The 12500-nt window shown below is 40.2% G+C and overlaps 1 protein-coding gene across 2 annotated transcripts in view; it reads right to left on the bottom strand.

Annotated features, from left to right (window-relative positions):
* Window positions 1–12500, bottom strand: part of LOC116053783 (filamin-B) — a 135394-nt gene that overhangs the window by 40329 nt on the left and 82565 nt on the right. For both annotated transcript variants that reach the window (XM_036001819.1, XM_031304943.2), the window contains exons 23-28: window positions 9163–9477; window positions 8843–8960; window positions 8002–8202; window positions 6034–6207; window positions 2767–2929; window positions 267–427 (exon numbers count right to left, since the gene is read on the bottom strand). In XM_036001819.1, coding sequence (XP_035857712.1) covers window positions 267–427; window positions 2767–2929; window positions 6034–6207; window positions 8002–8202; window positions 8843–8960; window positions 9163–9477 — 1132 coding nt within the window. The remainder of the gene's footprint in view (window positions 1–266; window positions 428–2766; window positions 2930–6033; window positions 6208–8001; window positions 8203–8842; window positions 8961–9162; window positions 9478–12500) is intronic.

Here is a 12500-nt window from a genome sequence, read left to right on the forward strand (position 1 = left end):
TCAGGAAATAAACCGACATGTAAGGGACAATTTTCATGACAATATATCTATCTATATTTTAAAGTGCTCATATTATGCTCATTTTCAGGTTCATAATTGTATTTTGAGGTTGTACCAGAATAGGTTTACATGGTTTAATTTTCACAGGTTCGACTCCAACCTGCAGCCCTTTGCTGCATGTCATCCCCCCTCTCTCCCCCCTTTCATTTCTTCAGCTGTCCTGTCACTAAAAAGCCTAAAAATGCCCCAAAAAAATCTAATCTCACCGGGAATGTGCTCTCCTCCGTAGGTGATGTTGACGTCGTAGAGGCCGGGGGTGAAGGGAACATACTCCACGCTGCAGCTGCCATCTTTGTTGTCTTTGCACGACATCTTCGACTCTGACGGACCCTCCACGGTGATGCCGAGACCGCCAATACCTGCCCCTCTGGTGACGCATCAACACACCCAAAATCAGCAATAGTGTGACCTGAAGCTAGAGACTTTTTCACTGCAACAAAACGCTACACCAGGGCTGTCAAAGTCACAGTCTGTGTCTTGATAAGTTCACAGAAATATCTGACCAGTTCACAGACGTGGTCCTTGTATGGATCATCTATTGTCACACCCGTGTTTTTTGAGAGGTAATATTTCAGAAATATGTCTGTTATCTGTATTTTCGAGGCTTTCGCATAGCTCTCATAGCTGGAGGACATTTTTTTTCTCTCTTCCTCCTCTAAATCCTGTTTTTAATCTATGTCACACCCGCGTTGGAGAAATTCTCAGAAATACGTCCGTTATCTATTTAAAAATACCACTAGATAAAAGACAAGAATAAAATTGACAGTGCAGTATAAGAAATTAAAGAACTGAGAGATTAAATACGCAAATAAAAGTTACAGTGCAGTATAAGAAATTAAACATTAAAGAGCAGTTATATAATGTCATACAGTGTCATCAATGCAACTTCAGTATAACAAATGAACAGTTATTTAAAGCAGCCATATTATGCTCATTTTCAGGTTCATAATTGTATTTTAAGGTTGTACCAGAATAGGTTTACATGGTTTAATTTTCTAAAAACACCATATTGTTGTTGTACTGCAGTGCTCTCTCTCACTGCTGCAGATCCTCTTTTCAGCTGGTCTCTGTTTTAGCTACAGAGTGAGACCTCTTTTCTTCTTCTTCTGTACTATCTTTGATTGCACTCGCACATGCTCAGTAGCTCAGACGTAGATCCAAGGGGGTCAGCTTCTCCTCGGACCGTGAACCTCCTATGGCGCCATTTTGATGCTACCAAGCCATCACCTCCCGTTAGCATCCCATTGACTGCCATTCATTCTGACGTCACTTTGACAGAGAATAACTTTACATCTGAAGAGTTTAAAGACTCTATTTGTCCGTTGTTTATTTCTAAAGAAACACGACAATGTATAAAAGGCTCCATTACCTTGTAGCTCACGTTATGGCTCCGTAGCAGACGTTTTTATAAAAATAGGCTAACGATTGGGTCATAACCACAAGACTTACTGTCTCATAGTAGAGGAATTACCGTATAGTACAGGAGAAGATCTCAGGCAGTTTGGACTTCCATTAGCTGTTTAAGTTTAATTACTAATGTTAACTATCATTTTAGTGATCAATAATTAGCCTGTGTCTATGTTATCTCCTTACATATACCTACGCTCTCCGTCTCTGCTAGATTGGGAATGATTGAGATTTCTCTTGGCACAGCTACCAGAAGACTTCCAACTTTCAGACAGGTTGCTCACGTCACATCTACGTCGTCTCTCTCAGTTGGAGGCTGCGCAGTAACGCTCAACGCTCACCGGAAAAGTGCTTCTAAAGGCCTTCACTGGTCTCCGTCCAGAGCAACGGGATCTGTTGGTCCATTCTTATATACAGTCTATGTGTAGATCATGTCAGCTAGCTAGCTCCATAGACAGTAAAAGAAAGGCTGTTTCTACAACTTTGGTCAGTTACAAGGCAGGATTAGCTGGGAGACTTCTAAATGAGGGCGCACATGGAAGTAGTTCTTTTGTAGATTATGGTGAACTTGTGTGTGTTGTAGCAGTGCTTTGCTATTGAGAACGAGGTAGCATGCTAGCATTAGCGTTAGCATGCTAACGCTACGAGCTAATGGTTGCGGTTAGCCTGCTCGTGTGCCGATTTTGACCAGCTCACCCAGAGACTGAAGGCAGGACACATTCAGAAACCGTATCTCACTCTAAACACCATGGATGGTTGTTTTCAAAGTTTGTATGAAGCACCAGAGACACAACAAAACACCCCAAATCCCAGAAAAAGTGATTTTTTCATAATATGGGCACTTTAAAGAAAGGCAACATCAAAAAGATAGGTCTTTAGCTTTGATTTAAAAGAGCTGAGAGTTGCAGCAGACCTGCAGTTTTCTGAGTTTGTTCCAGATATGTGGAGCAGAAAAACTGAACGCTGCTTCCCCGTTTAGTTCTGATTCTGGGGACAACAAGAGTCTTCTCACTTACACTTTGGTCCACATAAAAGTTCCTCAGCCATCATAGCAAAAAAAAGGGCCCAAAAACGTCGGAAAAAGTGACAAAAATGTCGGAAAAAGTTACAAATCGTCAAAAAAAGCGACATCAGAAAAAGCGACCAAAACTAGGTGGGCCAATATGTATTGTGAACCTAAATTGATATGCGGGCCGGATCATAATCTGCGAGGGGATAGATTTGGCTCGCGGGCCTTGAGTTTGACATGTGCGCTACACGAATCAAAACTAGTCCCTGTCCTTTCGCTGCCAACCCTACCTGGTGATGATGTTGAAGTGGTTGGGCTTGTCCGTCAGTGCTTGTTGCAGCCCGGGGCCAGTAGCCACCACCCTGGTGGGGTCACATCCCTCTGACACAGACACCCTGAATGGGCTCTTAGGAACCGCTGTGTCGTCATACAGGACCTGCACGCTGTGGACGCCTGAAACACAGACCGGGACAGACAGCAGCTGATGAAACTCACACCTAGAGCTGTTGAAATTAATCACATAATGGATGCATGGAATCGTGGACGTGGACGATGCTGCATCGATAATCGGCCGGGCCATAATCGATTATTTCTGTTTATAATTTAATGTAGGTCTAACAGCCTTTCTGTTGACATATTCTGGTATGTTTTGCACATTCAGGAAGTGCCATGCACTCAATGCTGTCGTTTTAATATCCAATTGATTTAGTATCAGAGCACTGCAGAATGTTTGGTTTTTGAAGCTTGAAAAGCTATGAATTAAATAATTGTAAATCGAATCGAAATGGGAGATCAGTGAAGATTCACACCTCTACTGACACGTTCTTGTATTTCGTCTTGACTGTTGTTGTTAGTGCTCGTCTTGCCTCTCAAACTATGAGGGCGTTGCATGATTGGTACTGTTTTTATGTTTTTATTTTTATGTATCTGCCTAGGGACAATAGATACAAATTATGCTGCCTCCTGATAGGTTGGATATTTCAGCATTCAGGTTTTCAAATGTATTTCATATCTTGTATGTAGTGTACTACACAAGAAGGTTAGTCTGGGGACAACCTTCACACACAGAAATAGATAGCCTGGATTGTGTGAGGACAGAAAGTATAAAGGAGGAGTTATTTGGTTGTTCGTAGAGACACTATGGGTACATGCTCTTAGGAGTGTGTACACAGGGTTATCTCCCTTTCTAGGAGAGAAACCTTCATATACATTTTGTGCATGTCAACTGGTCTCCCTTTCATGAAAGTTTGTTTGTTGTGTGAATAAAGCTGCATTACTCAGTCCTTCCAGAAAAATGCAGAGTTTTTTTGTGATTGTTGAGGGCAAAAATCCTTGATTATGCGGCACGTTTTCTTAAAAAATGTGATGGAATATGCGGGATATTTATGCAAATTTATGCGATGAAATTGCAGAAACTTGCAAAAATTGCGGCTTAATCATGGTTTCATCGCGGGGTTTGCAGCTTTTCGATGATGTTCACGTCGCGTAATTACGTCACTTCATAACGTTCCCGAGGCAACAGGGGAAAATGGCTGCTCTTGTGTGAAGTAAACACAACATTTTTCAAATTTTGCGCGGAAATCTGCAATTTATGCGGCGAAAGTGCGGCGTATTTGAAAAAATGCGGCCCCCCGCATAAATATGCAGACTTTGGCTGATTATGCATTGAATTATGCGATCGCATAATCACGTTTTTCTGGAGGGACTGATTAGTCTGAACTCGTTGTACTCAGCATTTGTTCAAGTCTTCATCTCATTTCCAGATATTGCCTCATATCACCTCTGCCGAGCGCACAGTATTCTGCAGGATGAGACACACCCCTCAAACCATCTCCTCTCCCTGCTTCCATCTGGCAGGCGGTATCGGGCTTCTAGAGCACGCACCTCCAGGCTGCAGAACAGTTTTATCCCCAGGGCCATCACAGAACTGAACAATCATGGCCCCCTAGGTCAGTGTAACGCTTATCAGTTCAATTTTCTAAGCACAAACGGACATTTGGAAAAACAGAAAAATGTGTTCAAATATCCAATTTTAAATTTTTTCCACCCTGACAGATTAAAAAATTGGATCTTTAAACTGTTTTTCCAATTTTCTGTTTTTTATTCAGAGGATCAGAAATTGAGAAAATTACAAAAATTGCGTCTGGGCTCCAATTATTCAATACTGTAATGGTATTCTCTCCCTCTACTTTGAGGAATATGCAGGTCATTAACTGCATATGGACCAAAAAAAACTAAAAACTGATAGACTTTGGGGTCAGAGGTGCAACTGATGGTTTCTAGTGGGGGGGGGGGGGCGTAGCTAGGTGTAACGAAGGAGAGAATACCATTACAGTATTGAATAATTGGAGCTCAGACGCAATTTTGTAATTTTCTCAATTTCTGATCCTCTGAATAAAAACAGAAAATTGGAAAAACAGTTTAAAGATCCAACTTTTTAATTTGTCAAGGTGGAAAAAAATTAAAAATTGGATATTTGAACCCATTTTTCTGTTTTTCCAAATGTCCGTTTGTTAGAAAATTGAACTGATGAACGTTACACTGCCCCCCCTACCCCCCCAGCCAGCACAGTTGCACTTTCTAGATAGGGATTCTATGTAATGGGACTCAATGCAATATTGGATGCCTTGATAATGTTTTTATATCTTTCTTATTTTATCTATTGTGTGAGTGTGTATATGAAAGTGAGTCTTGTTTTAGAGGCTGCACAACTAATTTTGTTGTATGGTTGTACTGCACAATGACAATTAAAGTCTATTCTTAATTAGCTATGGTGCTAACTCTAGCATATTTACATTGTGTACTTGTACTGATGTCCATTAATATGCACTGTCCCTATCTAAATAAACAATTTAGAGGTGCAACGATGAATCGATTAATTGATTAGTTGTCAACTATTAAATTAATCGCCAACTATTTTGATAATCGATTAATCATTTGAGTCATTTTTTTATTAAAAAAAATAAGATTTCTCTGATTCCAGCTTGTTAAATGTGAAGATCTTCTAGTTTCTTCTCTCCTCTGTGACAGTAAACTGAAGATCTTCTAGTATCTTCTCTCCTCTGGGACAGTAAACTGAAGATCTTCTAGTATCTTCTCTCCTCTGGGACAGTTAACTGAAGATCTTCTAGTATCTTCTCTCCTCTGGGACAGTAAACTGAAGATCTTCTAGTATCTTCTCTCCTCTGGGACAGTTAACTGAAGATCTTCTAGTATCTTCTCTCCTCTGGGACAGTAAACTGAAGATCTTCTAGTATCTTCTCTCCTCTGGGACAGTTAACTGAATATCTTTTGAGTTTTGGACAACACAAGATATTTGAGGACGTCCTCTTAGGCTTTGGGAAACACTGATCCACATTTTTCATCATGTTTTGACATAGATCAAACAACTAATCGATTAATCAAGAAAATAATCGACAGATTAATCGACTATGACTATAAATAATCATTAGTTGCAGCCCTAAAACAATTAAATTAAAATTAAATTAAATAAATTACAGTAAAATAGTTCGGTAAAGATTTCAGTCTTGAACACACGGGTGCAGCAGGTGCGTTACCGTTCTCAAAAGGCGTGTACTCGACGGTGTAGGTCCCGTCCGCATTGTCGGTAATCGGACTGTCTGTGAGCGCCCCGGACGGGCTCCTGACCTCCGCCTTCACGTGGTCTCCTCCTCGCCGGGTCAGAGGACGGGCGTCCACCGTGAACGATGTGGTGGCTTCTCTGAAAACAGCTGGAGAAGAGAGAAGGCAAGGCAAATTTATTTATAGAGCACTTTCTCATACACAGGTCATTCAAAGTGCTTTACAGGCAGAAACAACAACAAATATACAATTGAGATATATGAGAAGACAAAGGCATAACAGTTTAAAAACAAATAAAGTACTTAAAATACCATCAAGCAAGCCTAACTAAAAGCTGGAGAAGAGAACAGTCTTTAACTTAGATTTAAAAATGGTTACAGTTGGTGCATGCCTTAGATCCAGCGGGAGAAGGGATATTTTTTTTAAATAAAAATTTATCAAATGAAGAGCAGCGCAAATTCTTTCAGGAAGACTTCTAATTACTGCAATCACCACTATCTCTCCCTAAATCTACTCCGCTGTTAAGAGGCGTTCACTCTTCAGTAAACCAATCAGAATTGGCCACAAAATTCATGATCCAATCACAGCATGACATCCTGCTTTAAATGTCTCTCTCCTTCATTTCATTTATTTATTTATTTATCTCGAACAATCAACAATGTTGCAAGACATAAAAAAAAAACTATAAAATATAAAAGGGATTAGTTCGAGAAGGAGCAGGCGGAAGCAAATAGCTTATTTGGTCCTGCCCCTTATTTCACAAAATCATATTATACAAAGTAAATAAATATGCAAATACAGCATACAATCTTTCAGTCTTACAATAACTTACAACAATACAATAATACACAACAATACCTTTAAATTACAAATTCCAATCCTATGTTTCAGTTTATTCTTTTCTGTATTGGTCAAGTAATGATGACTTTAATCTATTTTTGAACTGAATGATATTATGGCTCTGTTTGATGTCATTGCTATCAGCGGTCTTCTCAGGCAAACGTGCCACCCTCCTCCTCCCCTTCCACCTCCAGGCGTCGTCAACCAACGCAACCAACGTCCCTTTCCGGCAGACCGCTCCTTCGTTCGGCCTCTGGGTTCCCTCTCCGCCATCACCAGTGTCTAGGCTCCATCGGGGGGGAATATGTCTGTTTCTCTACCCCTTTAAATATTATAAATGATGGAGTCTAATCCCCAAAGACTCTGTACATTTCATATTATGCTTATCTACAATAAATATTTGCATATCTGCAACGAAGTCGCTCCTGATTGAAATGACAATGTGCAAACAATGTGACGCTTGACCACAAATTAAAAACATCAAATCAGAATATGTGTTATTGCCACAACACTTATGTGAAATTTGCCTTGGTCAAAGGTGCATACATAAACAAACACACAATCATATTAAGCATTAATATGAAATAAACAATATATACATAGAAACAAATATATACATACAAAATTACTGTTGCAAAAGAAAAAGAGGCTGAATGGGTTGAGTGCAAAATTTGCAAAGAATATATGGTGTGTGTGTGTGTGTGTGTGTGTGTGTGTGTGTTCTTGTTTAACTATATTCGTGGGGTCCAAAAACCGGGAGTCCAGTATACTTGTGGGGTCCCGACAGCTTTGTGGAGCCAAAATGCTGGACCCCACCAGGTTAAAGGTCTGTTTGAGGGTTAAGACTTGGTTTTAGGATTAGGGTTAGAATTAGGTTATGGTTAGGGTGAGGGTAAGGGTTAAGGTTAGGCATTTAGTTGTGATGGTTAAGGTTAGGGTAAGGGGCTAGGGAATGCATTATGTCAATGACGGATCCCCACAAAGATAGTGAAACAAACGTGTGTGTGTGTGTGTGTGTGTTTCTAGAGCTTAAAGTAAGTAAGTTGCCACCTTTTCTCAGAGCAAAAAGAGCTACACACCGACCCAGATGGACCATACTGCACCTTGTCTTTCCACTCCGGGTCCGAACACTTTGACTTTGGACGTGTCGACGGCAGGATCCACCATCACCTTGGCAGGGAAACCGGGGACGGCCTTTCCTCCGTACTTCAGCAGCAGGGTGTACATGCCGGCGGTCAGGGGGACGTAGGTCACTGTGTAGGTCCCGTCTTTGTTGTCCACCACCTCCGTCTTAGCTTTAACACCTGGCACAAAACAATCACATTTTTACATTTTCACATTTATATCACAGAACTTCGGACCGTCGAAATATCTGAAATATAAGCTGTTCTTTCGAATTTTAGACTGCTATATTAGGGCGCCTTCACACCTATAGTTCAGTGGACTCGGTGCGATTTGGGGTGGGGAAGTTGCAACATTGTTTGGTTGGGTTTGCCTTTCACACTGCAGTTTGTCAAACGCACCGAACACGGTAAACACACGTCACGTGATCGAGACGGTCGCTTGTGTATTGGACAGAATATCTGAAACTCGCCACTTCTGGTCTCAGAAATAATGGAGCAACACCAAATTTTAGAGAAGTGTGAGAAGATTGATATCATTCTCACATCTAAGATTGGTATCGATCTTCTCATGCAACTCTCAGCTTGAAAGTAAATAAGCAAATTTCCCAAAATGTGGAGCTATTCCTTTGAAAGCAGATATGATGTTGATTGATGGATTATCGATCGTTTCAAGGAAGGAAGGAAATCTATCTACCAACTAATGGACAACTTGGAAAGTGTTCAATAATAACGTACAGATGAAAGCATGTACAAGCAGCAGTATGCTCGTTTAGAGCTAATAATGTGTGTACTGGTTACTGGTGAATGAAATCAGTGTTACCAGAGCCTGGTGCAAAGCCAGTAGGACTGGTCGAGGAGGAGTCTGGTACGGCCTCCAGGCTGAGTTGTCCCGGTCCGGCCCGGGAACAGTCCACGTTCACCACACTGATCTCTCCAACCTGCACAGACACACAACAAGCTGGATCAGACTTTACACTGCGACAGTCAGAGGCTCAAAGCCATTTGTTGTTGCCGTTGGGGAAAAAACGCAACAACATAGTTTCTAAATTAATCCAAAATCTGATTTAAACTGCTGAATGTTTTATCAGGTTTCTAAAAATGCGTAATTTTTAGCTTCTATCTTCCTCTCCAGACGCTCACCTTGGCTCTTTTCAGGCCCGACCCCGACGCCACAACCTTAGAGGGATCAAAGGGCATCTGGATGTCAGCTTTGAATGGCGAGCCCGGGATGTGGACCTCCTCAAACAGGATGTTAACCAGGTAGTCTCCGGGCTCGGTGGGCAGGTAGGAGACGGAGCAGGTCCCGTCTCCGTTGTCCGAACACTCGATCTTGGCCTCGGTCGGCCCCTCCACCGTGAGCCCCAGACCACCCGTGCCGGCGCCCTTGGTGTCGATGGTGAACTCTGCAGGGTTTCCTACCAGACCGCCCTTCAGACCAGGACCGAAGGCCTTCACCTGGAGGGGACGATGATGATGCCATGAAGCCTCTTTTACTGCTTAATTTCATATTTACTTCATGACTTTTCTTTTGGAATGCCCTCCCCGACCATCTGAGGGCACCTCAAACTATTGAGACTTTAAAAAAAGGACTAAAAACATTTATTTTTAGCAGAACTTATGAGATTTAATTATCCCTGCAAGTCGTTGCATTATTTGTATTTTATATTGATGTTCTTACCATGCTTTTATGATCATGACTGTAGCACTTTGAGATTTCTTCAAATGTAAAGTGCATTACAAATAAAATCTATTATTATTATTATTATTACAATAATTCTTTTTCTTGGCCCTATTTTTTTCTTCTGCTGATCCAGCCCAGTCTCACGCCAGTTCGTTTGGTCACGTTATTGAATCTATTGATTTGTGTACTGAACACGTTGATGTCGTTATTTTCGTGTGGTGAGCACGAATTTCAAAGTAATGTATTTCAATGGGAAGCATATTTCGTGACGATTACGGTAGCGAGTAGTATTTGTAAGTGACCATAGTTTAAGAGACTTTTATTTTGAAATCACACGGAACAGGAGGAAGCTGCAAAAAAAACAGATTGCAGCGCGCAGCAAACCTTGCTAGACGAGAGCCATATTTTTCGCTCTCTTGCATAAAACATACACCACATGTATACAGCATGTAAACTCAACATTTTTCTCATTGTTTTTTTTTTTTACTGAAGCTTATGTGTATGTCCTCGCTTCGGATTACTTTTTGAACGTATATGCTTGTGTTAAGTCTGTCGGTGAACTACCTGCAAGGGGCTAATGGACAGCTAAGTAGACTGCTAGCTTTGCACCCTTGGGAAGTGGAGCGAGGTATGAAATCCATAAGTGACATTTATTCAACATGTTCAGTTATTCAAGTTAACTTGTAATGCAATGTGTTAAATGATACCTGCAATGTTTCTTGGGTTATGAGCTTGTTAATACGGGTCAGCAACTTGTGTATTTAATGTAAACATTGGCTTTATTGTAGCCTATTGTATTTATCATTTGAGCATCCAGTTAATATTTTGCATAAACCCATGCACTTTATTTGTAATTTATTTACTTGCTCCTATTTGTATCATATCCTTTTAGTTTCACGGTGCTGGAAGAGCGGCAATAAACGTTATTGCACCCGTTTGAGACTTCTCTTCATTTCGGTTCCAAGGGCTTCTACAGTATTGATAAGGTGAAAATCTTTAATCTTTAATTTCCACGACGTGGCGTCTGTCTTGTTGTTGTCACCGGCGTGTGGCGTTTAATTTCCCCGTTGTGGCAGTTCGTGAAATGGTCACGTTCGAAAATCGTGACCTGAACACGAAATAAACGAGAAAATCGTGACCTGTACACGAAATAAACGAGAAAATCGTGATCTGTACACGAAATAAACGAGAAAATCGTGACCTGTAGACGAAATAAATGAGAAAATCGTGACCTGTACACAAAATAAACGAGAAAATCGTGACCTGTACACGAAATAAATGAGAAAATCGTGATCTGTACACGAAATAAATGAGAAAATCGTGATCTATACATGAAATAAACGAGAAAATCGTGACCTGAACATGATATGAAGGAGAAAATCGTGACCTGTACACAATATAAATGAGAAAATCGTGATCTGTACACGAAATAAATGAGAAAATCGTGACCTGTAGACGAAATAAATGAGAAAATCGTGACCTGTACACAAAATAAACGAGAAAATCGTGACCTGTACACAATATAAACGAGAAAATCGTGATCTGTACACGAAATAAACGAGAAAATCGTGACCTGTACACGAAATAAATGAGAAAATCGTGACCTGAACATGATATAAAGGAGAAAATCGTGACCTGTACACAATATAAACGAGAAAATCGTGATCTGTACACAATATAAACGAGAAAATCGTGATCTGTACATGAAATAAACGAGAAAATCGTGACCTGTAGACGAAATAAATGAGAAAATCGTGACCTGTACACAAAATAAACGAGAAAATCGTGACCTGTACACAATATAAACGAGAAAATCGTGATCTGTACACGGAATAAACGAGAAAATCGTGACCTGTACACGAAATAAATGAGAAAATCGTGACCTGAACATGATATAAAGGAGAAAATCGTGACCTGTACACAATATAAACGAGAAAATCGTGATCTGTACACAATACAAACGAGAAAATCGTGATCTGTACACGAAATAAACGAGAAAATCGTGACCTGTAGACGAAATAAATGAGAAAATCGTGACCTGTACACAAAATAAACGAGAAAATCGTGACCTGTACACGAAATAAACGAGAAAATCGTGACCTGTACACGAAATAAATGAGAAAATCGTGACCTGAACATGATATAAAGGAGAAAATCGTGACCTGTACACAATATAAACGAGAAAATCGTGATCTGTACACAATATAAACGAGAAAATCGTGATCTGTACACGAAATAAACGAGAAAATCGTGACCTGTAGACGAAATAAATGAGAAAATCGTGACCTGTACACAAAATAAACGAGAAAATCGTGACCTGTACACAAAATAAACGAGAAAATCGTGACCTGTACACGAAATAAATGAGAAAATCGTGATCTATACATGAAATAAACGAGAAAATCGTGACCTGAAAATGATATAAAGGAGAAAATCGTGACCTGTACATGATATAAAGGAGAAAATCGTGACCTGTACACAATATAAATGAGAAAATCGTGAGCTGTAGACGAAATAAATGAGAAAATCGTGACCTGTACACAAAATAAACGAGAAAATCGTGACCTGTACACAATATAAACGAGAAAATCGTGACCTGTACACAATATAAACGAGAAAATCGTGATCTGTACACGAAATAAATGAGAAAATCGTGACCTGTACACAATATAAACGAGAAAATCGTGATCTGTACACGAAATAAACGAGAAAATCGTGACCTGTACACGAAATAAATGAGAAAATCGTGACCTGAACATGATATAAAGGAGAAAATCGTGACCTGTACACAATATAA

Source organism: Sander lucioperca, chromosome 6, assembly GCF_008315115.2.
Source record: "Sander lucioperca isolate FBNREF2018 chromosome 6, SLUC_FBN_1.2, whole genome shotgun sequence".
In the NCBI taxonomy this organism is placed as follows: Eukaryota; Metazoa; Chordata; class Actinopteri; order Perciformes; family Percidae; genus Sander; species Sander lucioperca.